The 25886-nt window shown below is 38.3% G+C and overlaps 1 protein-coding gene across 1 annotated transcript in view; it reads left to right on the forward strand.

The window, feature by feature from the left end:
• CLSTN2 (calsyntenin 2) overlaps window positions 1–25886 on the forward strand; it is a 286629-nt gene that overhangs the window by 215833 nt on the left and 44910 nt on the right. The window contains exons 6-8 of the mRNA XM_039727954.1: window positions 2613–2798; window positions 7462–7710; window positions 8217–8338. Coding sequence (XP_039583888.1) covers window positions 2613–2798; window positions 7462–7710; window positions 8217–8338 — 557 coding nt within the window. The remainder of the gene's footprint in view (window positions 1–2612; window positions 2799–7461; window positions 7711–8216; window positions 8339–25886) is intronic.

The following is a 25886-nucleotide window of genomic DNA, read 5'->3' on the forward strand; positions in this document are numbered from 1 at the left end:
GGGACGGTTCTGTCATCACAGGATTGTAAGCTCCTCCAGTATTGCCCTCATGCAATGGAATGCCTTTGGCATGGAGAGGGACTTGGTAGAATTCCTAAATCTGCACTACGTCAGTGAAGGAAGTGCTGGTGCAGTTTAAGATGAGGATTGGTCTGGGGTGATGCAGTAGACCAAGGCACAAAGACACTGGTTCAAGTCTAGTTGATGTTTTAAATTTAGAACTAAGATAAATGTGAGTGGTTTAGGGAGGTGCAGGGTTTATGATCTCTGGGTACAAATTCTAACTTCTGCCAAGCTGAAAACAAGCATGAAACAAAATACCTCTTCCAGTTCTTGTGGCAGAAACAGAGGCCTCCCATCATTCTTCGTCGTGAGCAGTGGCATTTTATATGATGTGAGTTTTATAGGACACTCCTTGTGTAGCTGGAGGTGAGTGTGCAGCTTCAGGCACCTTGTAGTTTATAATTCAGTCACATCTCACATCCACTAATGAATATTTTGGATGAGTACTGGTCCATTTGGTATAGCTGAGAAATGAAAATGTGGCTGAAAACTGCTGAAATAGTCAGAAAGGTTCCAGACATATATGAGACTTTTCTTTTGGGGTAGAGGAATACAATGCCTGAACTGGTGAATAAGAGATTATAAAGATCAATAATTCATATATTATTAGTTTCAATAAAACTAGCAAATTACTTTATTTTTACCTGAAGTAACTCAAAGAATTTGCTGCTGTTGTTCTATTGGAAAAGTGTTAACCTCAAATTTCTGCAATGGAGAGGGAACAAAAACCTATTATTGTAATGATGTCCCATAGATGGTACTTGAAATTCTAATCGAACTGTTTAAACCAACAATTGAAAAGAAATTATGCAATACTGTAGATCAAGTCTAGCTTAACATGGAACAAATGGAGTGAATTACATGAAAATTACAACTGAAATAGTAACTCAGCTATATGTGTACAGGCAGTCATGGTTGTCTTAGTCATGATGTACTAGTCCTAAAGATTTTAGTAAAAACCAATTGGGTTATGTCAGTAAGAAGATCGGGAATTCTGAAATGCAGAGCAGTGGTTGTAGCATCGTTGCCTGGACTCTGGACTAATGACTTCCTCACACTTCAAAGTGTTTGCATGGATGTTCAGAATTTCTTGTAAATGTTTAATTTAATGCAGTTTAAGACCTGAGAAAAAGGACCATTTTTAAGCTTTCTGAAATGAGATCTGTTGAAGAAGACAAACTCCTTGACCTACTAAATGCATACATACATATTTGTATCCAGTATTAGTTTTCCCTTCCACTGATATTTAGAACGAGCCTCTGTCCATTTGCTTTCAGGGATTTGTTGACTGCCAAGACCTAGAACTTTTCAATTTTTGAAGTCTTCTTTTACCTAGAAAGATTTGAACTTGTTAAAGCAATGAGGGGAAGAGCCATGAACATGGCCAGAAGGCTGGAGCATCTGTCCTTTAAGGACAGACTGGGAGTTGGGGTTGTTCAGTGTGGAGAAGGCTCCATGGAGATCTTGCTGAGGCCTTTCAGTGCTTGAAGGAGACTTATAAGAAAGATGGATAGAAAGATTTTACTGAGGCCTGTAGTGATAGAACAAGAGGCAACAGCATTAAGTTGGATTTAGATTGGATATATGATTTTTATTTTTCCTATAAGGATGCTGAGGCATGGCACAGGTTGCCCAGAGAAGCTGTGGATGCCCTATCCCTCAGCCTGAGATCAGGTTGGATGGGACTTTGAGGAACCTGGTTTAGTGGCAGGTGTCCCTGCCCACGGCAGGGGGATGGAGTAAGTGAGCTTTGAGGATCCCTTCCAACTCCAACCATTCTGTGACTTGATGAAAATATGAGCTGTAAAGACAGCTAAAATACATGTTTGTAATTACTGCTGCTTTTTTGGGTTTTCTCTGAAGCGTGTTGCAAACACCATAATTAATTGGATTTCACACATTAAAATGCTTCAGTTGAGCAGCACAGGGGGTATGTGTGGCACAAACAGGTGGCTGCCTGAGGCAGGGGATTATTTAAATGTTGTGAGGCATCTGCATAAACACAGATTAGTCATATCTGGCTGGAAGCAGGAGTCATCCTTTCAGCTGGAACTTCCTGTCATCAGTGCTTCACAAAATTAGGAAGATGTTCAAAGACAAGAAGTGGCACTACAGCGATGTTATATTAGAGTGACATGTGTAGCCTGGTCTTTGGAGGTATTTGTTCTTATCACAGCACTGTGAAATCTGACCAAATTGGGTGCAGCCGACAACCTCCTCCCTGCAGAGTCAACTTGTAGTCTGTCACGGAACATGGGCACTGCAGCTCCAGACTGACACCAATTAGCACTTCTTGTCAGGAGATGTGTGTAGCCCCTGCTTGTGTGACTCAACCAGCAATGGTGTTACTTAAGTGAGCCTGACACTCTTATAAAAACAGGGCCAAAATCCAATTTTTTTTAGGACAGTAGCTTATTGATGCCAATTTCAGAGACTCTTATTTTTGCCTTAGTGTCCTTTCAGAACAATATGTGATTTGAAATTATATAACTCCCTATGCTTTTTTACTCACCATTGGATCATGGTTTTTGATTTGTTTGTTTTTCCAGACTGGAACAAATGGATTGAATACAGGCCTGGCTCTGGCAGCATACCCTTGTTTCCCAGCATCCACCTAGAAACGTGTGATGGACCAGTGTCCTCAATCCACACCACCATTGAACTGCAGACCAATTACATCGGGAAGGGCTGTGATCGTGAAACCTACTCTGAAAAATCTCTGCAGAAATTATGTGGTATGAATATGGATTTCAGTTGACATAATAATGTTTTTGCAAACAAGACACCAGCTCCTTGTGATCTGTAAGCATGCAGGATTTGAATTTAGGTCAGCTGGCTCACTTTGGATTGTAGTAATGAAAATAGAGAGTGATGATATTTGACAGCTGTTCCATCCTTGTTTTCCATTTGTTTTCACTCTACTTCATACTTTCTCCCTGCCTTCTTTTAATTTTTTTTCTCTTCTGCTCTGGTTCCCCTCTCAATTTTTCCTTCTTCCTCATTCCATCTCTTTCTCCTTCTTTCTTCCCTCTGCTACAAATAGTGGTGTGACAGTGTAGTGAGATTTCCAGTGTAGATTTGCCATCACAGGAAGACCATAGGATTTGAAGGGAATTGAATCTCTCTGTTGTGTTTCAGTCCCCCTGACTCAGTTTTCTGTTCTGCTGCTCAGTGCTGTGCCAGACTACAAACAAACAAAAAGTAAAATAATATTCTGGGCAAAAATATTTAAGAAACATGAACTTCAGATAAGAGCTGACCTGGTGGATAAATATTTCCTACTTTTTTTCTCCTTTTTTGTGCTTTTTGATAACTTTGTGTAAAATGCAGAAGTCGGTTTTGAAAGGCAGGTTAAATACTTGAAGATACTGCTGTATTTTTTTCAAACTTTAAGATTCTGTATCTAGCAAAGCAATGGCCATGCAATAATCCCTTCATCTTTTGAGATCAGATGTCTCTCCTGCTCTAATATCCTGTCTTTAGAGTCCTCCTCTAAAGCCCTGATGGTGTAGACAGGAATTCTCATCTTCTCTTTCTCATTGCCTGGTTTCTGTCTGAGCTACAATAGCAATTGTGCAGTTTTTTCCATTTCAATGCGTGGATTTTGGTTCTGGGTGCTCTGGTGTAGGGCTTGCCTTTGCTCTGATAACCATCCAGCAGTGCTGCAGGTATGTTAGGATCAATACACTAACCTTTAGGAAATAATTTTTGTAAATGAAAAATTTCAGCCAGTGTTACTATAATATTAAAAACGGAGAAGCAATTTCCAGGGAAAATGGTTGACAGTTGCAATTATCAGTTATCAGTGGAGATGAAGAAAGGGGGGTAAAGGTGAGTGGGAGTAGTAGCATTGTCATCAAATCTGAATGTTTGTAACTTAAAAATTGCTTAGTTAAAATCACAGAAACAGTCATGACTTTGATTCTATGTCTTTATCCAACTGGCTGGGCTCTAGAAGAGGAAATGAAAATCTATCTGCCCCAATATGCATCTTAATCATGGTAATGATATTAATTCTGAGAGGCAGAGAAAGGCTTGATTTCATAAAATACTAAAATTGTAATAAAAATAAATATGTTAAATATTTATATAATAGCTAAATATATACATTATATAAATATTATATAATAATTATATAGAAATAATATTTATATAATAGCTAAAGTCAAATACTTTTAACTCCTCTAAGAAGCTGTATTGGCAGCCAAAAGAACTTTGCTTTGTGCTGTTACAGACCTGAACTGCAAATGGCACAGTCACTCTGTGCAGACCACTATGAACAAGACCTAAACCACAAAATTATTACGTTGAATTCAAACGATGATAGCAGCTATATCCAACCATATTATCATTTCAAGTGTAGGGCTGAAAGGAGGTACCTTCAGCTGGTGTAAAAGTCCATAGTTGGAGAAGGTTGTACAAACAGTAAGGCGCTCATTTGCAGTGTTGCTTGACTGCCTCACCTGCTGACACTGCAGTAGAAAAGAGAATTACAGGCATCTCTCGGGTCTGCCGGGGTCATTGTGGTGGCTGCAGGCAACTCTGAACAGTGGACAGACATTCCTGCTGAACTTCAGCTCTGGCTCACCACATGCGTGAAAGAAGAGAATGGAAAACACTTGAGAAAACAAGTAAGAGTGTAAGAGTGTATGTAAATAGGGGGAAAATTTCACTGCTGAAAGAATTTTTCTTTTGGTCCAGGTTTTCCATATCTTCATAGAGAGCAGACATAGTAGAAACTTGTAACAGGACTTTGATGAAAAGGCTGTGAGTGACAATGTGCTTTACATGAGAATTGCATTTAGCCTGGCCTGCACTTTGCTATTTAGTATTTATTACCATCCTTAATGTAGAGATAAGTCTTATGAAAGCAGCTTAAATTATTTCTGGAAATCATTTTTCTCCCAGAAATTACCTTATTGTAACTAATGGTTGGATGATAAAATCCTTTGAAAAGGATGAAAACCCTAATTTGTTTCATACAGTGAAGCATGTGATTGCAGAGAGTGCAGAACTGAGCCCTCAGACAATTCTGCACCATGTACAATGCAAGGCTCTCTCTGTATAAGCAAAGATACAGTTTACAAATACTATGGTTACTTCTTCATTTATCTGTTGGAAATCTGGAGAAGACAGGTGTTAAGGAGGGTGAATTAAAATTCATTATTTATATGATGGAAGGTACAAGACTGCTTTTCAATAACCCAGAGATTTGCACTCCTTTGGACGGTCAAGGTGGGCAGCTTAGATGGTTAAATTATGCTTCAGTCATTTTAAAGTCAAGGAATTATTAGTGTTGTGCCTCAAAGCATTTTCTTTCACCTTGTTACCTGACAGTAATAAAAATACATACTGTCTAAAAGACACCATTTGCAAAAACATACCACAAAAAAATCACACTAAAATAAACATAGGTTAAGGAGCCTAAAATGTAGTGGAAAGATGGCTCTGGTGTTGTATCCTTTCCCTCTAAACGTAGATAAAAGAAAATAATGTGATTGCTAATTCTCACATGTGGCTGATGGAAAACTAAGACAGGGAAACACTATCAACCTCAAGGCCCTGCTCCAGCCACGATCCTGCTCTCTCTCCATTATCCTGGGTGGTGTAGCATTGCAAGAGGCCCACAGAAAGTTGTTGATCTGATCACAAAGAACAGTTTGAGCTAGGTGTTATTTGGATCATTTCTTTCTGCTAAGCCAGCAGTCTGGTCCAGCTCAGCGAGAAGCATCACTGTGTGCTTATCCTGGCACAAAGTTTGGAGCACAAATGTGCAGGACTGGGAGAGAAGGTGGGGCCAACTGCATAAATCACTTGTGAAAATAAGTACTTTTATATGCAAGAGATGACTTAGGGGTCTTAGCCCAAAACTGAGCTTCATGCAGCAGTTCCTGCATTGTTCTGGAAGCATTTTGGGAGAAAAGGGCATCAGACACACCATTTTGGAAGAGCATTGATCCCATGATAAGGCTGTTCTGGGAACACCTCCAGAGAGATCCTGTTCGCATTGCTCCAGGTCTGTTTCTGTACATGGCTGAGCAGCCTGGGACTCTGGCTGGATTTATTAGGATAGGAAATGCATTTATTCCAGCCAAATCTCCCAAGTATGTAATCCAGTGAATTTTCTCAGGGCAGGATTAAAACACGTAATAAGATGAGATTCCAAACTTAGCCATACATCTCTATACAAATATGGGCAGATAAAGTAGAACCTGTTGAGCTTGGTGCTGGTTACACAAATGGAGTGTCCTGTATTATCCAGAATTACAGTTTGTAAAATAAATACACTTTGTCTCCATTCTCAAACTATGAACACGTAGGTGTTGGGTTTGGTATTCAAAATATCACTTCAAAATAGCCTCATTTTACAGTAGTAAATTTTGAAGAACCCAAGACATTCAGTTACAGAATAAAGTAAATATTTCCAAATCATTGCTGTAACATATATTTTTTAAAAGCCGGTATGAAACAATTCTATACACTTTTGGCTTAAAATTTTTTTGCACTCCTGCAGAGATTTGGGATTTTTTACCTCTTCTTGGATGGTGAAGGAGGGCAGAACACCTTAGCAGGGGATTTTTCATGCCATCACAGTTTGCTCACCATATTGTTACTTGACAAAGCAGCAACAGGAATACAAAGATTGTTTGTGCTTTTTACTCTTGGAATCACATTTCCTGCTACAGGTGTCTTTCACCAGTAGGTAAATGCTCTGGGTAGCTCCTTGCATGGTTTTCATAGTGCCTGGCAGTTGTTGAGCTGTAAGCAAACACAGAGCTGTGAAGAACTGTGCTGTTTTATCAGATCTTGGTACCACGGTGTTTTCCATCTTGGTCTGTCATTAAACAACACACGGAACTCCAACCATCAAATATGTACCAGAAAGCAGCACTGGAGACATATTACCTGGTTGGGGTGAATCCCTGCTGTGAATGGACATTCCTCACAGAATTACTGGGATATCTATGGCTGGCTGGTGGACATCGTGGGACCTGTCCTGCATTAATCTCCACTGTGCTGTGTGTTACAGCACATCATCCCCACAAACGTTCATGGTGTCAGGGAGGGAACATAAATGCAAAAAATTTGTTTTGACTTAGCAGATCTTGAAATAGCTGAAGAAATGTCATGAATGAATTTCAGAAAATAATGAACATTTCTAAGAAAGGTAACTATACATTATTTTCTGTAGTTTTCTGTGCAGTACGCTTAATCTAGAAAACTCTTGCTGGTTCATGATGGTGGGTATTTTACAATGTTTCAGTGATTTGGCACTGAGGCTAGGACCATTTGGGTAGTAAAATAGTCTAAAGAGTGTGAATCAGAACTCTGGCCTGTATTAATCTTCACAGCTTTTTTACTGGTCTCTCATTGTGTTATTCATTACGTGATTTGCAGGAGCTTCCTCAGGTGCCATTGACCTGTTACCATCTCCCAGTATAACAACCAACTGGACAGCTGGGCTCCTCATGGATAGCAATGACATGATTTTTCAATTTGATGGAAAGCAAGGAGCCAAAATCCCAGATGGAATAGTCCCAAAAAATTTAACTGATCAATTCACCATCACTCTGTGGATGAAACATGGACCTAGTCCTGGATTAAGAGCTGAGAAGGAGACTATTCTCTGCAACTCTGACAAGACAGGTGAGTTTGTGTATAGAAAAAATGTTATGCAAAGGGGATATCAACAGCAGTAGAGTGTTGTCACGTCTCCTCATTTAATTTGGTCTGAGAAAAAACTAATCTCAGATGTTGCCACTCCAAACATTGCTGACTTAAGAGCTTATTGAGGGGCCTGATGACTACCTAAATTTCAAACACAAATGGGATAACACAGCTAGCGATTTCACAGGAATTGGCTGATAACATAACTAAATTATGTTTAATTTATTTTCATTATTTAGATTGAAACAGTTCTAATTCTTCACTGAAACGAGTTAGATAAAGTATGCATTTGGATTTCATTTATTAGCTAGGACAGGATGATTCCTTTAACAAAGCTGATACAGCATAATTGAAGAAGAGTCATACCAATCCATGAGAAAGCCCAGTTCTTTGGGGTTTCTCTGATATGGCTGGGTGCTGCCAGGGTGTGAGGCTCCCAGACACCAAGGGCTGTGTATGGCTGAGCCAGGTGTGTCCCCCTGCAGAGATGAACCGGCACCACTACGCGCTCTACGTGCATAACTGCCGCCTCGTGTTTCTGCTGCGCAAGGACTTCGACCAGGCCGACACCTTCCGCCCCGCTGAATTCCACTGGAAGCTGGACCAGGTACCTCCCTCATGATTCCCAAGGTCATCCAGGACCCTTCCTCCTTCTCAGGCCTTTAGGCAGCACAGGGAACCACCCAGACCCCAGACCCCAGACCCTAGATCCCAGGTCCGTCCTCCTCAGGCCTTTAGACAGCACAAGGAACTACCCAGATCCCAGAGCAGCTGTCCAGAGTCTGTTCAGAGTCTGTCCGCAGTCTGTCCGAAATCTCTTGCAATTACACTGAGACTTGCAGCTGTTGCAACTCTAATTAGGATCCACATAAAAATAGACAAATAAGTTAACTTTGTCAAGTAATTTTATGCACTAGTTTTTTGTTGTTTATTTTAATTGAGCCACTTTAAATGGTAAGTAGAGGTTTATATCCTTTGGCAGTGGAGAGAGATATGACACTGTGTTTAGTTCCCTAAATGTTTTCCATTTATCATTTTTAAAAAATTGCTTTATCAGCACAATGGGAGTGATGAAAGCCTTTTTGGTAAAGAGCATGCTGATACACAGAGAGGTACTTCTATTATAGTGTAAATCCAATCTGCAGACCTTTTCTTTTATCTGCTGGGCTGTATGTAATTTTGTCTTATTATTAAGCATATATTGCAAGAAAATTATTATTAAAGAGATAAGAGTTGCCTTGTTTATTCTAGGCAGGATAAGTATCATTTGGATGAAAGAAGACAGACTTCAGCAAAGTACTATTTTTTTTAAAGCAAGTTTCTTCTTATCTTTGAGCCCAACGTATGCTATGGAAAATGTAGCTATAGGAATGTTTACTTTTCTAATTCACCTTCTAAATGTATATAAAAATGAGATCTCCATCGCGTTTATCAGATGAGTGTGGTAAGAAAGCCTGTGGTGGTCATGGCACTCACTTTGCATTTACACAAACCAGTCTGGAATCAGTTTGTGCTGTACTCAGTATGAAATCTTAGTGTCTCAAAATAAATTGAAATTAAATCATATTGAAGATTGCAAGTTAGGAGTAACCCATATCATCTCAGATAAGGCTGTTGTGAGTGCTGAAGATAGACTTGTATTTCCAAACTTGGTTTAGATTTCTAAGCATCTAATTAATGATAATCCAAAGGTTTTGGGAAGTATTTTGATTTTGAAAATTGAGTGCAGTCAACTTCTATATTCTTAAAATGAGAGGCAACCAGTGTCCTCTCAATAAATGAAATTTGTGTGTGACTCTTGTAACTTGGCCATGAACCTTGCTAACTAATACTGAAAACTCCTACATGATGTAAACTAGAGACAGAAAATATTTTTAGGTCACTTGATTAATTTCCTTTCATTCGGCTGCTGTCAATTGATTTCCACAGTATATTTCCAGCTGTTGTTTATAGGATGAAAAAGAAAGTAAGATTAAAGTATAAATAAAGTTTGTTATGGGTTGTGTGCCCAGACTTCCATGAAGATAGATTTATATTGTCAAGGTGATACTGTTGTAAGTTTTGTCATGAAGGGACCTCATAAAAATTGCTGCTTTATCTCTTCTTCATGCTCCATCTGGCCTATATGGTAGAGTAAATTAGAAGAAACTGAAAATAAAACATATATGAATAATGGGCCAGGAAGGAACTTGCTTGGTTTTGAAGACAAGGCAGTGAGATATTGTCACTATAATGTAGTAAAATGATGCCTTCTTCTAACTGTATATCCAGAGTGGTCTATCTTAGAAAGCACAGGATATTTTAAAACCACATCATAAAACAAGTTAGGGTCCTACTCAATATGAAAACAAGGTGGACTAGACTTCCAGGAGTAGATTAATTTGATTATTTGCATATTCAGACACTGACATACCTCTGGAAATCTCACCTTCAGAACAGTTCATTCTGTAGTGGCAAACCCTCTGATTCCCTGCTGTTGTTGTTGTTTTGTTAAGAAAAGCCTGGTAATGGAACTGTGCCCAGCTGCTCTCCCTGTTCCCTCCCCTGCCCTGTGAGACAGGGCTCTGCAGACAGGACAGGGCAGAAATGACTCTACAAGACCCTCCAGGACTTGATCCCAACCACAGCCAGAGCAGAGGAAAATTTATTGCTGCACTCACTTTATGAGTGCAACAACCCAGAGACTGTTTTTGCTGAGAGGTATCCAGTAACCTTGGAAGAGGGTGAATCTTGAACTGGTGAAATCATTTATCACTCTCACTGCAGAACAGTAAAATTTATGATACCAGGTGCTCTGGGCTCTATCTATTCCATGAGACTCCTCATTCTTTCAGGGCACTGACTAGGTTTAATTTAATTGTCTAGATCTCATTTCTATGGTGGGTGAGTTTGGCGTACACCTTAGCTGCAGGCTCCATCCTTCTCTGGATACAGGGATCCATGGAACGTTTTACACAGCTGCACCTGAGCAGTGCATCTGGAGCCTGTCGACACCATGACAGCCTTGCACACGAAGTGTCTGGAAGCTCCAAATGACAGTGTCTGCCAGGCTAGCTCTGGGAAGATTGTGTCTTTAAGTCAGTTCATAAACATAAGGATTTTTTCCCAGTATGGCTTTCAGTTTAATTGGCCATATTTGTTCCATAATTGGCCTTTGCTAGGTGAATTTTTCACTTACTGCACTGATCCATGACCTGAGAGTGCCACAGCCCTGGGCAGATGTGCCTTTACCAGTGACCTGCTGACACAGGACCTCTGCAAAAGGCTCTGATAATCAGAGGTATCAGATTTTTTACTGAGGGTGTCCTTGCTATTTATAAGAAACATGGGAAAAAAAGAAATGTAGATAGTTTGGAATTTTCCCCACTTTCATCCTTTTGCAAATTAAGTGTTTTAGTTTGAGAGAATCCATTAGCAGTAATCTGGAAGAAAAGGTATGGAAAGAGCAATGTTAAAGAAAATCAGTGTCAGGTCTGTAACATTGGTAATAAAAACTGCAACAGAAGCCCAGGTAGAGGAAGTTCCTTCATTTTATTTCCATTCCCCTGTAAGCCCAGTGTTTCCTTTGTTTTAGAATCAGGACCTTTTTTCTGAGTTTCCCATTCAAAAGTTTGAATTGAATATCATGATGTGTTTGTCAACATTTATGTAATTTCTTTTCTCATACTTTAAATATTGGACACTTTTTAAACCAAAAACTTATTACAAAAAGAGCAGAAATTACTTTTAACAAAAAAAAAAAGTTTTGTTACCAAAGGTAGTAAAAGGCATCTAAATTATTATCTAATTATCTCAAATGGATAGGAATATAGGTGTTATTTTAAGTGAATTATTTAGGCAGCCAAATATGCATTTGGGCCATCTAAGAATAACATATAAAATATCAAAACTGTTTCTTTGACTTTCATAGAAATCTGTGAACCAAACCAGAATTGTAGTTTGAGTAATTAACCAAGTCACTCAAGACTTTGGTAACAGTGGAATACATAACACTAAACAGGATGGTGTATTTCACACTGTTCAGAACAGGTATTACACTTTTCATGCAAATATGAGGACAGCCAAAAAGTATTTTTTCTTCTCCTAAATCAATAGGATAACAACACTTTTTTTAGTGGGAGAAGGTATCTGAAACAGAGATGAACATTTTTTTCATGTACTTTATTCACAGTACAACACTATTTTCAGGATGTTATCATTCTGCAAACAGTCTTCACCCTACAGGCAAAATTTATGTTGATCCCATTAAAAACAGGGAATCTATTGCATGATGTGGAGTCATTCTAAGTCAGTCTATCTAAAACCAGATAAATGTGCATAAAGTTACTGTTTCTTTACTAAGATGAGGTAAATTGTTTGAATAATCCAGAATTAACCTGCAGTGCTTTTCATCATGAAAAACCCCCAAAACAATTCCTTTTCTAACAGGAACTACAGGAGACAGTTTAGCTAAGTCTAAATGTGGTGCATTTTGTCTGTGAGGGCATGGAGCTGCTGAAGGATCAAGGCAAAGCTTTGGTTTGTACTTCACCACTTCAGTGGCCACACACACCAGGGGCTTCCCCTGGAAGAAGCAACCATGACAGTCAAGCGCTTCACTCCCAGCTCCTTTTTTAAAATCAGCACCTGCTCAAGGACATGGTAGAGCAGGAACTGACTTTTGAAGGAATTTATGTTACATGATAAGAGGGTAAAGTAAAATTGATTTGCTATTTGGACTCTTTTTTTTCCGTTTTTTTCTTTTTTTTTTTCTTTTTAATATATTTAAATTGGATATTTTCATCAAATAACAAGATTTATGCCTGGATGTTGTTCTTTTATGATAGATTGTTAAACATTGTTTAAAATTATTAATGTGCATTCAGTTTTAAGACCACCCTTCATATAAAGAAGAGAGAGAAAACAAGTGAATACTTATGGAAGGCACACAGTAATCTCAGTCCAGGAGGGGTAGAGGAGGATACACAGAAAGATGCTGCAAGTTTCTATCATTTCTGTGCATGAACTCTATCCTCTAGGTAAAAGCCATCAGGTTTGGCAGTCCCATCCTTTCCAACATGATGCTCTATTTGAAGTAATCTTTCTTTTTTTTTTTTATGATGGACTTTAGTTGTTCGTTACTTGAAGCTCAGAAGAGCTTTTTATGCTCTTAAACACTTACTTTAGAATCTGGTATGCAGGCCTGCACTGCTTTATGCATACAGCCTTGATAAAACTGCAGAAACAAATCAGTGAGGTGTTTGCCTACAGAGCCAGTAAGAGAGAAATGATAAATGAATGATTAATTCTAAAACAGAGATGAAATAATTCCAGGACTTAAAAAGTCTTTTTGGAATTCCTTGCACCTTAAGTGCCCTCCATTACAGCCCAGTCTATTCTGACACACTTTGTTGCTACTTTCCATCTTTTAATGCTATTTTGACAAATATTTATGCAGTGTCTTGCTTCAAAACAGTTTTTGGTAGCACAAGGATAAGTCACCAGTGATGATAAATGGTGAAAATACTCTTTGAGATCCCAACTGAAAGAAGCTTGTTTAACATAATTTTTTAATGCAACTGCTCTATCACTGATAACAACAAAATCTTGACAAACCACTCACAGTTGCTGTCCGGAACTTGCTTTATGATACACAGAAGTCCCCTTGAGCCCTCTGAAATATTCCCTACAAACTGGTGTGCCTTTGTGCATTTCTCATTTCTGTAGTACAGCCTGGTGTGAAATGCAGTGACTGCTCTGTGCTTCTGTAAAACTATGACCTTAAGGAACAACCAAGCTCAATATTTTATAATTTCTCTACTTGCATTTGCTTGAAGTTATTTGGACATTTTTCTGCATATTTCTGTTCTATGTTTTGCAATTTTCTTACCTATTTTATTACAGCTTTATTACACTGGTATGGGACTTCCACAGCTGTTCATGCTCAGCCACTTTGAATGAGCTGTGTCGACCCTTCTGAAAATGATCCCTATTATGTGCTGTCCTTTGGGTCTCACATACACAACTGTTTTTCCCATATGTAGTTATGGTCATTCCCAAGGGAAGTTAGAACTGTTCCAAACATTCTTTAGACCCTAAGACACTAATTTCTCAATGAAAGCAGGAAAAAGAAAAGGAAGGAAACTCTGCATAGAACAAAAGGAAGTTAAAATTGTCTATAGCACCATGAAATAATGAAAAGTATGACATTCTTAAAACATCCTGTGGGAAGACCATCCAACTAATTTCATTTCTTAGAGAAAATTTTGATATGGAGTTATTAATAAATCTAAACAAGCTGGATTAAAGTGTCTGTTAGTGCCCTGGGTTTACACTACTCTGGGAACTTGAGAAATATAAAGCCTAGAACGGAAATTCCCAATCAAACTATTATTTGAAGGTGAACAGTCACATTTACTCTCTTATTTGTCAGCTATTTCTAATATTTATCTTTTACATTGTATGTGATTTATCACTTGTGCACCAGAATTTGTACAACACATGCAGAAACTGGTTTGGAAATGTTCAAGATCAGTTACTTGGGCAATTTCCTAAGGTCCCTCAGAAAATTTAGTTTAAAGGAAAATCAAGTTGGCTTTCAGGTGGTCTCTGAAGCATTTCACAAAGATAGGACTGATCTCTTTATCTTTGCAAAGGCAGGTTAGGAGACAAAGAGGCTGTCTTACTAACAAATATAAATTCATTTATCCATGTTCCTGAACTGTTTATTCCAACCTTAGAGCCAGGGTTTCTGGATGTCTGCAGATGAGGAATAAAATATGGTGGTGTTTTTTCCATGGATTTACTTTTAACATCTGGGTAGTCTCTTGACAATGTCAAAGCCTAGAAAGGCATATTTTCAAGCACATGATGAAAAATTATGTAAAAATGCAAATCTGAGCAGCTTTCTAGTTCTACATTTAAAAACGAAACACAGGTGCTGCCTAACGGTCAGAAGTGTTACTGAACTGACATGTTTCCTTGATGCAATTTAGGAACAGGAAAGGTGAGTTATAATAGAATTATTTCATCATGAATGAACTAGTGATCTAATTTACTAAGACACCTGGAAGTTACAGCATGACAGCATAAAGACATGCTGCAACTACTGTACATAATCAAGCTTTTCAGGTGCTTTATCTGTCAGCATGATTAAGCAATTTCATTATTTAAAGTTTTAATTAAGCCATCCATATTTTTGAAACCCATTGTGAAAGTCAGTATTACACATTATGAGTTTCAAGGCTACAAAAGCAGCTCACAGCTTGCATACAGATCAGTTTGCAAACTCTTCCTGTCACTGCAGTGAAGTGTCTTGTGTCAGCGACACAAGTGAATGTACCTTAAATAGAAAGGTTCTTATTTGAAAGCTGAATTTTTAATGCAGTATTTTACTTGCACCAAATAAGAACTTGATATCTTAATCTTCCCTTTCTATACTTTACCCACTAATTTTTTCTTTTGTTATATCCATTATTGAAATTGTAGTGCGTGTACATTATGCAACCTTGGCACAGAGAAAGATGCACTTTATATATCCTTTTAAAATTCCTTTCAGCTCTAAGTAATGTCTAATATTCTAAAAATATCATTATGGTTGCTAGTGGGTATAATAAAATTTATATCAGGCATTTGTCATGTGAAAGTAGCCATATAAACAACTCCCCACCTAAGACTTCAGGAGTCATTTAGCTGTACTATGGATTTGTCAGTTCTCACTGCACCACCTCCCTAAGTCATCAAAATCAATATTCTTATTTACAGAACTCCTGGGACGTATTAGGAATGACTGTGGTGGGTAAACCAAATGCATGATTTACATGAATTTGAAGAATGATCAATTTCACTTTTCATAAAGAGCTCTACTTTTCTAAAGATACTGACTGCCTTAAGACATAGATTTAAAAAAAAAAAAAAAAAAACAAAACACTTTTTTGCATTTACCAGGATTTCAGAAGAATTTATATCTATTGGCCATATTGAACTTTGCTACTATTACTGTGTTTATGTGCTGCAGAAAGTAAAGAATTCCCAAGGGCTGCACTAGGCATCTGCAGAGTTGATGAGCCAGTGTGAAGTCACTGGTGTGAATCTGCACTGGCTGAGATTCCAAACCTCTGCTTCCTTACCAATGGATATTCACTGTGTAAGGATAAAGGAGAATCAGCAGCTGTTAAATAAGGTCAGGGTAACTGCAGGTTATAAGTTCAATGCCACCAATTAAAAATGTACACTTCAAGCTGTGCCTGGATCCATGAGCTTTGCCAGAGCATGGCAGAGCCAGGCTAACTTCAAAAATTTGTATTAATCATTCTCTCATTAGCCATTACGACCTGATTGGGTTACAAATAATTGTGAATCCACTTATAGTTTTGTAACAGTACTAGAGCTGGCTAGGAGATGGAAGTCCTTATGAATAATTTCATGTCTTGAAAGCTTTTTCTATTTCAGAGTTGCATATTCCTTATAAGCAGGCAATGAACCCTACAGAAACTTCTTAGGCAGGCAAAAGCAAGATCCTCACTAGAATCTTCCATTAGCAGAAGTTGTTTTCAAATGAGATTCTAAGTGCAACTTTAATGTTAGAAATTGCAAGTTTATTGAATCATAATTTCAGGAAAGTTCCTGGCATTCTTTAGTGTTGTTGATAGCTGTGATGTTTTGTAGAGGTTTTTAAAGTAATTGCATATTAAAGTCATAACAAACCTCTACCAGCAAGAAAATTTCCCAAAAAAAGCACCACTGTGCCATAAAAGTTGCACAAAGTTCTGGTAAAGTATTATAACCAACCTTCCAATTTTAAAATATCCTCACAGCAGCCAGTGAAGTTCCTATTTCTAATTTACTCACAACTGCTTGAAAACAGACAAAAAAACTGCAGACTGATATTGCACAGATCTTCCTACCCCTGTTTTAGTGTTCTTCAAATGGACAATGGTATTCCAGACACTCCAGAATTTTACTGCATTTTTTCAAGCAGTTACGCAGAGTCCAGGATCTCACTAAGTGAGATCACTTTTCCTATCTTACTGTGATCCTTTTGTTACTGATTCAGTCTTTTCCCTTCCAGTTTTTTCACTCCAATTAACTTGTGGACTCAAACCTGTTCAGAGGAATTTACTGTTGCTAATAATTGCATGCATGGCCTGTGTGGCATTTTTTATTCTTTCCTAAATGGCCTCACGCACTCTCTCCCTGAGATACCTCCACCACCATTCCTGGATTTGGATGCACTCCTGAATGAGGGTTTGCTGTAATTCCATGGCCAGCACAGAGCCCCTGATTTCAAATTCAGCCTTCATTTTCCATATGATGACTATTTAAACAAATGTAGCTGATTTAATGAAAATTCTTGCAGTAACTTATCACCCAGTGCTCAGCAAAAGTAAATAGAAGGAGAACTGGGATAACAGTTAAATGTATTACTATTCAAACATAAATGATGGTATTAATATGACTCTAGAGTGTGTGCAATAGGACACCATAGATAGTCCTGTGTGTGCAGAGGTGACAGGACATGTCCAGTTGCTTTCAGGTAATAAGAGACATTGCTGAATGTCACACTTTGATTCCTTCCTGCAAGGGCAGAGCTGCTGTTGCTCTCCTTGAATGTCACTTCCTAGCCCAAATGCACTAATTGTTTGTATTTCAGAAATACACAGCTCTCAGCTGGCAGAAAATACACCTATTGTTTTTATTTCTGCAGTTACAGTTCTTTTATGTCATGTACGTTTTCCGTATGACTTGGTATGGGTCTGTTATTACATACTTCAGGGGAACATGTTGGAATTTTTGACCTTAATATTCAGATTTTTTTAAAGTTATTGACAATTTTGAAAGCAAACACCTGATCTATTTGGCAAAACAAAAAAGGAATATTTTTCAGGGTTGGTTTTTTTTTTAACCTGAAGAACCTGTTGTCCCATGTCTAACAACAGTCATTTCAGCACCCATTTACCAATCAGCAAAACAGCATTTCACTGGGAAAATTTCAGACAGTTCAATTGTGGATAAATGTTTGAACCTTTAAACAATTACTTTAATGAGATCCATGAAACTTTAAGGGCTTGAGCAACACCAATCTTGAAAATGTCTTGCCACAGTCTATTTGTTTCAATAACGTCAACCCAGAACTACTCTAGGATTCAGACCCCCAATGCTGACTTGTTTCCTCCCATAAAAGCACTAAGAACATGATCATGATTAGTACTAGAAGCAAGCTGCATATTGACGAAATAATAGCGTTCCCTGGCTAAGTCATACATACAGCTGATAACTAATTACCTTCCTACAGTTTATAACATATAATCAGTCTGTCTGAAAAATGCCAGGTCTGTAATTAAAGTCCCAGCAGTCCCCGTTTCACTAAAGAGACTATGCACAATATTTGGGTTGTATCATTTCCTGACTTATATCTATGTATAAATACAGCAGCATGGACACACAACCACTCTTCACTTTACAGAAATTATTAAGTCAGACAAGTATGACTCATTGCCATCTTTTGGCTGCATTAAAAACAAAATAGCATTTGCTTTTCCCTGCATTATGTCCTAATTGTCTGCTGGAACAGAAGTAAATCCAAGACGAGTCTGTATGGGGAAGGAGCATACAGCTATTCTGTATGCTTCTATTTCTGCTGTGTCTTTGTGCTGTTGCTGCCCGCAGCCCAGACTGCTGCAGTATCCACACCTGCCAGAGCAGTGGGCTGTGGGCTGCACGAGATTCCCTCCATGTTTCCCTGGAGAGATCCTCTCAATTCAGTGTGAGACTTGTGTGAAAGCAGGGATTCTTTCATCTCCCATTTGCACTGTGCACTTTCAACAGAGCAAATAATCTTTCAAGTAAATAACTTCTCCCAAAATGTGGAAATTGTGAGAGGTGCTTAACACCCCCTGTCAGCTGCATCTGCCTTTGCTGAGCATGTTTAAAGCAACCCTTGCAAGCAGTCTCAGCACTTCTTTAGAGATCAGAGCCTTTGAAGAGGGATTTGCCAAGTGATGGGGGCCTTCAAAGAACCAGCAAAGGACAGGTCTGCAGCCACAGGCAGGATGCAGGTGGGCTTTCTGCTGTGTGCAGACCAGCCTGGGAACCCCAGTGTTTCCCAGATGGGAGCTGAGAGCTTAGGCATCAAGTCTGGATGTTTATTTAATGAATTAATGCCAGCATATAACTTCCTTTGGGACGTGCATTGATAAGGGAGTGTAGTCCTTTGGTCTGACAAATTGAGTGATGCGTGTAGGTGGGACTGTGTGAGAGAGAGGAGACAGGAGCTCTCTTCAGGAGGTGTTTTGAGAGCTGAGCACAAGTGTTTGCCCTCTAAAGCAAACAAGCCTCGGGCTACCCTGTTTTCTTTATCTCTGGGGTTGAGTTTGCATTAATCCCACTCTTTGTACCTTTGTAACATCTTAAAAGCTGTCTGAACCAAGTGCTTTATTTGTTCAGCAGCAAGGGAAGGATGTATCATCCTGCTTTGAACAGGAACAGCCTCCTTTTTCTTCATGCAACATCCTGATGCTCAGAGAGACAAAAATCCTCAGTTCCTGAGGTCCCTTCAGGAGTGCAGCCACATCTCTCAACTGTCTCAGTCCTTGAAGCAGTAGGCAGTCAAGATGCCTAACTCAAACATAACCTTTAAACATTTGAGTATTAGCATTTCAGCCAGGTTTCTAGAAAGCAAACTGAATAAAAACTGTGTATATTAATATTTGAGAGATAATGGCAAAGAAGGATTTGTTTTGTATTGACACTCACAGCTCTTGTTTTTTTTAATTAAGTCTATGCTTTGATTAAGTATTATTAATAAACTGAAAATTATTTCCTTAGTTTTCTAGCAAATAATGTGTTTTTCAGGAGATGTGTTAAATGGGCATTTCATTTAGTTTATAACCACAATTCTATTTGCAGACAGAGCCCTCCAAAGAGTAAAAAATAAGTTTGTTGCAAATCTCTTAATAGAAAGATCTGACAGACAGAATTCCTGCGTGTGTCACCTAAGAAGGCAGATTTTGGAGATGAGAGAAAGTGATTTAAATTCCAGATAAGATTCAAAGATGAGGCCTCATGAGTGAAATGAAGTAGAATTCTATGTGTCCTGTCTTGAGAAGAGAACAAACTCACAGACCAAAAGTTCATTTCAGCTCCCTTTGAAGTCAGGTTGTTCAAAAGCCCACGTCTTTTCAGTTTTGGTAAGGACATTAATAATGCAAGAAAATAAGACTGACAATTTGTGCCTCAATGTACATTAAAACATCCCTGATCTCTGTGCTCCCTTCCCAGTGATGCCCTAAGGGACATAATGGGTACCATTTGGAAATAAAACATGCTTTAATGCTATAAACGCTTTATAAATGCATTCATAGGCAAAATTTTAAAAATTATTTGAGCACTTCAATAATATCAACCAAGTATCAGGTCTCAGATTACGAAACAAAGGATGCATTTGTGCTGTTTTAGTTAGGTAGGAGCTCAAAGGATCTGCTGGGTTTCATAGTTCTCCTTAATATGATTCTTATTTGTTAAGTGGTAAATGTGTTCAGTTTGTGAATAATTCCCAAACACATGATCTCCCCAAGTTTTTGCATTTTTTCATTTCTGATCATATATATACACATTTGGATATAACATTTATAGTGGTTTCTTTACTTTAGAGAGATATTTAACAGAAAATTTATACAGACAAATCACAGTGCAGATCAATAACTGGCATATAAATGAAACAATCATAGAAGCCCTTTGAATTGGGAGGCAGGAAATTATACTTCTAGTGTTTATTCTTGCTAAGACTTTGGTTGATCTTTTTATTCCTCAGATTCAGTTGATTCAAGTTGATCTTAAAAAATCTCCCCATGTTTCATTACTTAGTAGAAAGTGAATACATCTCTGAATATTGATCATTCTTTCCATTTAGATTGGAGCAGTTTTCCACACCGATAGGAGCAAGGCAATATTTTATTGAGCCTGACATGCTGTAGCATCTGTGCTGAGAGGTACAGTGCCTCTCTTCCCTTGCTTTTCCTGTTCTCCTCAGCTGTAGATTTCCAAGGGCAAATCCAAGCTGGCAGTGGCCATGCTGCATCTCTGAAGCAAAGTTCTTTACATTATCCTTAATGGTTTTACTTGCTCTGTTTATACCCTGACATCAGGGGACTTTTCTGCTTCTTTTTTAAATTCCTGATTGATTTGTATTAATAGAAAAATAAAGGGGATTTTAGAAAAAAAGGAAAAAAGGATGAGTTACTGTTCACTAAAGCTTCCTGTTACAAGTAGTGAAGTATTATAAGAACAAAAGACAGATAAAATAGAAATAGTTTGATTTTTTTATTTACTTTTTAAATAACAGTAGAAGAACCTGAAAAAAACACTTTAAGTGGTCTGCTCCCCATCCTGGCTGTCTCACTCTTGCTGGCAGCAGTGCTGCTCCCTTCATTGGGTACCAGTTTCTGACAGCTCCAGAAGGGAATATTGCTTCTGAAAGAGGCCACTGCCCTGCTCCCATTCTGACTCTTCTTTGGAGACCAACCCTAAGCCCAGAAAGCCTGGAAAGAGGGATGGTCCAATCCAGAGCACCGCAGTCAAATAATGTTAACTGGCTTTATTTACATGAGGCAGTGAGAGCAAGAGAGAGATTTATGGCCAGAAAAAATTTCCTTACTGAAAGAAGAAGAAGAAGAACCAACATTCAACCTAATCCCATGGAAATTTCTTTATGGGACCATTATAACAGTTTATTTAAATTATTTTCCCTTCTATTACCTACCAAGACTGTTATTTGGTAGCTTAAAGAATACCAACAATAACTTTAATAATAGAGTTAGCAGAGATCAGTTTTCATTAGCTGTGTATCACTTCAATAGTTTAGTTTCAATTTCAATCCAACTCAGTTATTAAATACTTAGTTTCTAAAAATGGTTTTTCATCTTTGTATGCTCTGATAATTTATCTTTCTTTAATAGTTTTTAAATCAATTTATTCTGATATGAGCTGTTGAAAGTACCCTGCTTGAAATCATTACAACTAGAATACTGTAAATTGTTCTAAGAAAATATTCACATCGATATGAGCTGTTTGGAGTTTATTTATTTCAGTGATTGTACTGTATTCACTTTCTAAAAACAGTGTTCCCTTTTTACTTTAAAGCTTTAGAAATACATAACTATTCTACAATGCTGTTTTCAAATGTTTCACTCTAGTTTGTAATTAAAAACGCCAAAGTTTTGTGTATATGTATGCATATGCATATTTATATATTTCATACATTCATATGTATATATGTACCATTAAAAGCTGTAAAGGACTGCACCAGTGAATTGTTTTTATCATCTCTCCATCTTAGAGTAATGTAAAAGTCTTCTGGTATGGGACAGAGTTGTCAAGTCTCTTCTAAGAGTAAGACAGAACACAAATCTGTGCAGGTGAACAGCCAGATACATTTCAAATGGGGGTGGTTTCTGATGGAAAAGGGCCAGCACTGTGGTCATGCACGATCTCATCAGGGGACTGCAGAATACAAAACTAAGACATGTCTTTGGTTATTATTTTGTTCCCTGTCCTTTCTTTTCCTACAGTTAGTGAATAGAGGTTTACCCTGAGTTTTCTTAAATCCTTTATGTTTTTACACACCGAAGGTTCATTTGCAGAGGACTTAAATGTCATGTGTGGTTGGATTGAAGCTGGCTTCATTAAGTGCTGGAACGGCTGTCATGATTCCAGAGGGGCAGGGGATGCTGAGGTGCAAGGCAATGATCTGCTCTGCCTGGCAGAATGCCAGCAGCACCAGGTGGGAAGACACTGGCTATCAGTGAGGTCAGTGCCACAATTAATATCCTCTCTCCAGCATATGGGGCAGGGAGCTCAGACAAACCTTATAATAAATCTTGGAAAACTCACAGTCAGATTTGTATACTTAGCTCTTTTACACCAATAATGACACACAAACCAGAATAAAACTAACTCACAGTAATGAGAAATTTGCCCCAGTTGCTACAGGGTGACTTGCAGTGTCTGTGCTCATCTTCTTTCTTGAAATGAAAGACATTTGCTGTGTCAGTCAACACCCAAATAAAACACACTGCAGAGTTCTGCAAGATTCAGGTTTTTAATTGCAGGAAAATCAAAGACCAAAACATGGTCTGGTGCTAAACACAGACCCACCTGTTTTAGGTGCTTGCTCTTCCTTCTGCATTCATTTAAATGGACATGGAGGGGAAATGGGCTGAGGAGGGAAAAAATAATTACTTTTATTTGTCACTAAAGAGTAAAGAAGAATTTCTGATAAAATACAACAAGGCATTTCCTAAGGGAACATCCGTACCTGTAAAGAAAGATATTTGGCAAACTTGCTATATAAATGTATTTCAGGAATTAGTTTGAATGAATTGATATTGTTGGGATACTTCTCAAGAGAAAAAAAAATGGCTAAAAGATTGAACTTTCCTCACCAAATTTTCTGAGTGATTTAGTGGACATCCACACTTCTCTGTGACATGTTAAATTAACGATATTGCATAAAAATGGCAGGGCTCCAGGTATTCTAACAAAATATTCTGTCCATATTTTCTTTAAAATATCAAATCTTAGGGATGTTTCCTAAACAGTCTTTGAAAATCTGGGTTTTTTAAGTGAAAGAAAATGTCTAAGTCATATAAACATTAAGAAGAATAAAAGAATATGTACTAGACAGTGAGTAAATAGTTGAAAATATGAGTTTAGAAAGACTGTGATTAGATAGATGCTTATGTGCATAAAGCATTTACTTGAGCACAAGTACACAAGAAATTCCAGCAGGTTTTTCTAATGGACAGTTTTCTGAACTATACAACTGAATAGTACATGTTGAAGAAACAATTGTTTTATAAGGTACACAAATTCTCAATTTTAAGTCAATCAGCATGAGGCTGCATTATCCTTTCAATTAGTGAGATTATAAGGGCAAGGTAGTGCTTCCCAGTCCTTCACCTCCAGTTTGTTTCAAAGTACACAATTCTGGGAAATCCCTTCTGCTTTGCTCAGCTTTCTGAAGGTGTCAGTGCTGGGTTTCACAATGTCTGTGGAATGCCACCAGTGCCTCCTTCAGGAGCTTGGGCATGAGGCACTGCCAGCAGAGCCTTGAGAATGACATCCCTGTGGCTCTGCCCACCTCAGTATCTTCCTTTTATCCATTCAGCCAGGGTAGGAAATATAAACTCTTTCCAGATTCCTCGCCAAAACTCCTGTGAGGAAGCAATACTTTGTTTGAGAATTCCACAAGGAGCAGGGAAATCTCTTCTGCTCCCTTCTCTGGATAATGTTCTTCTGATATTGAACTGAGATTCTAGAAAGATGGGATTTGCACAGTGTTCACCTCTTTTATTCTATGACTGATCACACACAGTCCTTTACAAATGCAGCTATAGAACAATGGTTAATTATTTTTCCAAATTAACTCCCTGTACACAGAGCTGTAACATCACATCAGCATTTATACCAGAGACATCCAAGTTCTAATACAGCTCTGACAGCTGTGGAATAGCTTCCTCACTAAGGAGTACAAATTACTCCATCCTACAGCCACTCCTGCTGACACTTGGAAGAGTGGTGATGCTCCAGTCTCAAAAGCAGAAAATCTGGTCCAGAGCAAAGCAGTCTGTGTGGTTGGGTTTTTCCTTCAGTGCCAGCCACCAGCTGTCAGAATTCTGCAGCTTACTCAGGGAGACTCTGAGATCACTTTTGAGCAGGGCTCTGCAGGCTGAGATTCAAGGTACAAGATTTATGTGGAAGTTGCATGTGCAGCAGTATTCTTATAGACAAAACACTGCTTTGTGTTATGTGAAGTCAGTGGTCAGAGATAGCGACGACCCACTCTTCAGACTTACACCTGGCAATAGACCGCGCTTTAATTATTGTCTTACTTTATACAGGGGTTTGAAATGCCCCAGTCTAAAATGTTCGTTGGTCTGATCTTAACACCTCCCAGGTCTCTGACCAGTGAGATGTCTTCAGCTTAGGATGGAATATGATAGGGTGAAGTCCCTGTAAGTCAATCCAGGGACCAGTTTATGGAACTAGGCTGGGTTTCTTATTTATAACTGAATTAGTTGCTCAGCCACAGACCAGCTGTGTCAGCTTTGGTAGATTATGATGATGCTTTGTAGTGTATCACCTGTAAATTTAACTGCGGGAGGGTGTATCAATGCCTCCTTTTCCCACATGCAGTGTATTTTCCTTCCATCCTGCCTTAATTACTACTTCCATACTGTATCTATTGGCACTGCAGAGACAGGGTGTATTGATTTTACAGATGGGGGAAAAGATGGAAGGAAGGAACTGCCGTGGATAAATGTAGAACACGAACCACAAAGAGAGTATCTTTTAAAAAAGCCCTCATACATAATAGGAATATTTTAGAGCTTGATTTAAAGTTTTCTGAAGAGGTTGTGGAGATATTGGAGACCAATCAGCAATCTGCACACCTTCACTTAGTGGTTAGGGATATCAAACCCTTTCCCAGAGATGTTTTAATCATTTTCAGTGAAGCAATGCTGAGGCTGAATAAAGCCAACACATGTGGTAAATATGTTGTAATGCAAAGTCTATTACTGAGGCAGAACAAATAATGCTATAAGATACAGCAATTCACATGACTGAATGGATTTGATTAGTCAGTGTTTGTGCTTCGCTTTTGTTTATTTCCAAAAGCTCTTCCCCAAAATGTTGACAGACTGTACTGTAGCACAAAGCCAATTTCAAGTGCATATCTGTTGACTCCTACAAAAGCAGACTTTTACCATAAACCCACATATTCATGACAGAAACAGATTTTTGTTCAGTGTATTAGAAAACAGAAAGGCACTAGGTAACCCAGGTACCCCCAGTGAAGCAATGCCATCCTTCACATGGAATATCTGCATGCTGAATTACACACTTGAGATCTACACCAGGATATTTTTAGCAGTATTTTCTTCTGTTCCTGGTGGTGTAGGGATAACTAACAAAAAAAAAAAAAAAAAAAAAAAAAAAAAAAAAAAAAATTAAAAAAAAAATCAGAAGCATTTATAGACAGTGAGAAAAAAGAGCTCAAAAAGTCAGCTGTGTAACTTTTTTTCTTATACCACTTAATCAGCTTTGCAGGTAGCTCAGCTACTGAAATTTGAGGCAAAGATTTATTAGAAGAAACCAAAAGGAATCAGCAGTCATAG

The sequence above is a fragment of the Passer montanus genome, unplaced genomic scaffold, assembly GCF_014805655.1.
Source record: "Passer montanus isolate IOZ18808 unplaced genomic scaffold, ASM1480565v1 scaffold63, whole genome shotgun sequence".
NCBI lineage: Eukaryota > Metazoa > Chordata > Aves > Passeriformes > Passeridae > Passer > Passer montanus.